This window comes from Haliaeetus leucocephalus, unplaced genomic scaffold (genome assembly GCF_000737465.1).
Source record: "Haliaeetus leucocephalus isolate CR32 unplaced genomic scaffold, Haliaeetus_leucocephalus-4.0 Scaffold170, whole genome shotgun sequence".
Classification (NCBI taxonomy): domain Eukaryota; kingdom Metazoa; phylum Chordata; class Aves; order Accipitriformes; family Accipitridae; genus Haliaeetus; species Haliaeetus leucocephalus.
In genome coordinates this window covers 605,152-607,149 of record NW_010972606.1, presented here as the reverse complement: position 1 = coordinate 607,149, position 1,998 = coordinate 605,152, and the positions used below count along the sequence as shown (strand labels likewise).

The following is a 1,998-nucleotide window of genomic DNA, read 5'->3' as shown; positions in this document are numbered from 1 at the left end:
GAGGCCGCCGGCCGGCCTCGGCCCCCGCGGGGACGGTGGGGACGGGGCGCGCTGGGCGTCCCCCGCGGGAGCCGGCTGATGTTTGGCCTCGGGTCTGTCTCCGTGCAGGTGGTGGAGAGCTGCGTGGCGGCGGCGGGGTACAGCGTGGGGGAGTTCGCGGCGCTGGTCTTCGCTGGAGCCCTGGGCTTTGCCGAAGGTGCCCGGGGAACGTGCTGATCCCCCTAGTAGGATCTCCCACCCCCGCCCCGTGCTTTTTCCAAAGCATTGCCCGTTACCGCTGTCCCCCTCCCGCTTTTTTTTATTAGAGGACAGATTTTACTTTCTACTTCCACTGTTCACTTTAATATGCGTAACACGGCATTAAAAGCATTGATGGTTCATGAGAGTGAACAGCCACCCTTTTTTGCGTGCAGATGCGAGGCGCCCGTAACGGTGTTTTCTGGGGGCTGATATTTACCGAGCATCTCTGTTTTTCTCCTTAGCGCTGTATGCGGTGAAAGTGCGCGCCGAAGCCATGCAAAAGGCGTCGGAAGCTGTCCCCAGTGGAATGCTATCGGTTATCGGTCGGCGAGAGGCAAATTACAAATTTGCCTGCTTGGAAGCCCGTAAACACTGTGAATCACTGGGTATAGAAAACCCCGTGTGTCAAATCTCAAACTATTTGTTTCCAGACAGCAGAGTCATTGCAGGACACCTACAGGTATTGCTTCAGAACAACTATCCCTTTAGTTGAATTTAGCATTTCAGTTTTTAAAACTTTTATGTTGTGCTTCTGTGTGGAAGTTATGTATGGCCTTAGTTTGTCCAAACAAAAGTATTTGATCTGGGGGGTGGGGGTTGTCCCACGTGTGCTCAGTTCTTGGATAGGGAAGGGAATCCCTTTATCACGGCAAGTCTGATGAGGTGGTTGTTGTGGGGTGACTGAGTAAACCTTTGTCGTGCGAGACTCTCACTTCTCTCTCTCTTTTATAGGCTTTGGAGTTTTTGCAGGAGAATGCCCGAAAATATTATTTTACACGTACAAAAATGCTTCCAGTCAGTGGGGCTTTTCATACCAGACTTATGGAACCAGCAGTAGAGCCCTTGGCTGAAGTCCTAAAATCAATTGAGATTCAGAAACCACTGGTCTGTGTCTATTCCAATGTTGATGGCAAAAAGTACATGCACTCAAAGCACATTCAGAAGCTGTTAGTGAAGCAGGTGGTTTCACCTGTTTTGTGGGAACAGACCATGCATTCTGTATACGAAAGAAAGCAAGGAGCAGAATTTCCTTACACGTATGAAGTGGGGCCTGGAAAGCAACTAGGAGCCATTCTCAAAAAATGTAATTTAAAGGCCTGGAAACAATATAACCATGTAGATGCTCTGGAAGATGAGGAAGCGGCAGAGACCTAAGTAGCCTTTTGAGAAAAATCCACGCAACTTGTTTTTTCTGCCTAATTTAAAAATACCTTCATGCTCCCAAAAGAGGAAGTCTTAAACATTCACGACTTCTCGTGATGAAAAGAGCACCTTGTGCATAACCGCAATGAACGTTTTCCTTCCCCGTGTGCCTCAGGTGTGGAAGGGCAGAGAGCAAAGTCTGGCTCTTCCATCTGTGTTGGGACTGCAAAACTGCCAATAAACGTGCCAAATAGCCTTCTGTTTGGCCTCAATCCTGCAAGCAACTTCCCCTCTTTTTTTTTTTCTGTTTTTTTTTTCCACTTTGGGTGGGAGCATGAATTCAAGTCAGTAGCTTTGGCTGTCTGGTGCAGGGATCTTCTGCGTGGATACAGGGGTAGAACTAGGCTGTTGGCTCTGGGTTGTGAAGGGCTCTGCGCCAGGCTTGAGGGTGCGTTCAGAGGAGCCATCCAGTTGGTACAGCTTTCGGTATGTTGATGTTCCTGTTTTCTAACTCTGCTGACTTGTGGGATGTTCATCTGTGTAAAATTCTTTTATTTTGTGTCCGTATTGCCAGGTAGCAGCCGGGTAAGGCAAGAAGATGTTATTAGGAACATG

The 1,998-nt window shown here is 48.7% G+C and overlaps 1 protein-coding gene across 1 annotated transcript in view; it reads left to right on the top strand.

Moving 5' to 3' along the window:
- MCAT (malonyl CoA:ACP acyltransferase (mitochondrial)) overlaps nt 1-1,626 on the top strand; it is a 3,006-nt gene extending 1,380 nt beyond the window's left edge. The window contains exons 2-4 of the mRNA XM_010563597.1: nt 4-196; nt 483-700; nt 973-1,626. Coding sequence (XP_010561899.1) covers nt 4-196; nt 483-700; nt 973-1,395 — 834 coding nt within the window. The 3' untranslated portion in view covers nt 1,396-1,626. The remainder of the gene's footprint in view (nt 1-3; nt 197-482; nt 701-972) is intronic.
- Nucleotides 1,627-1,998: the final 372 nt, after the last annotated feature.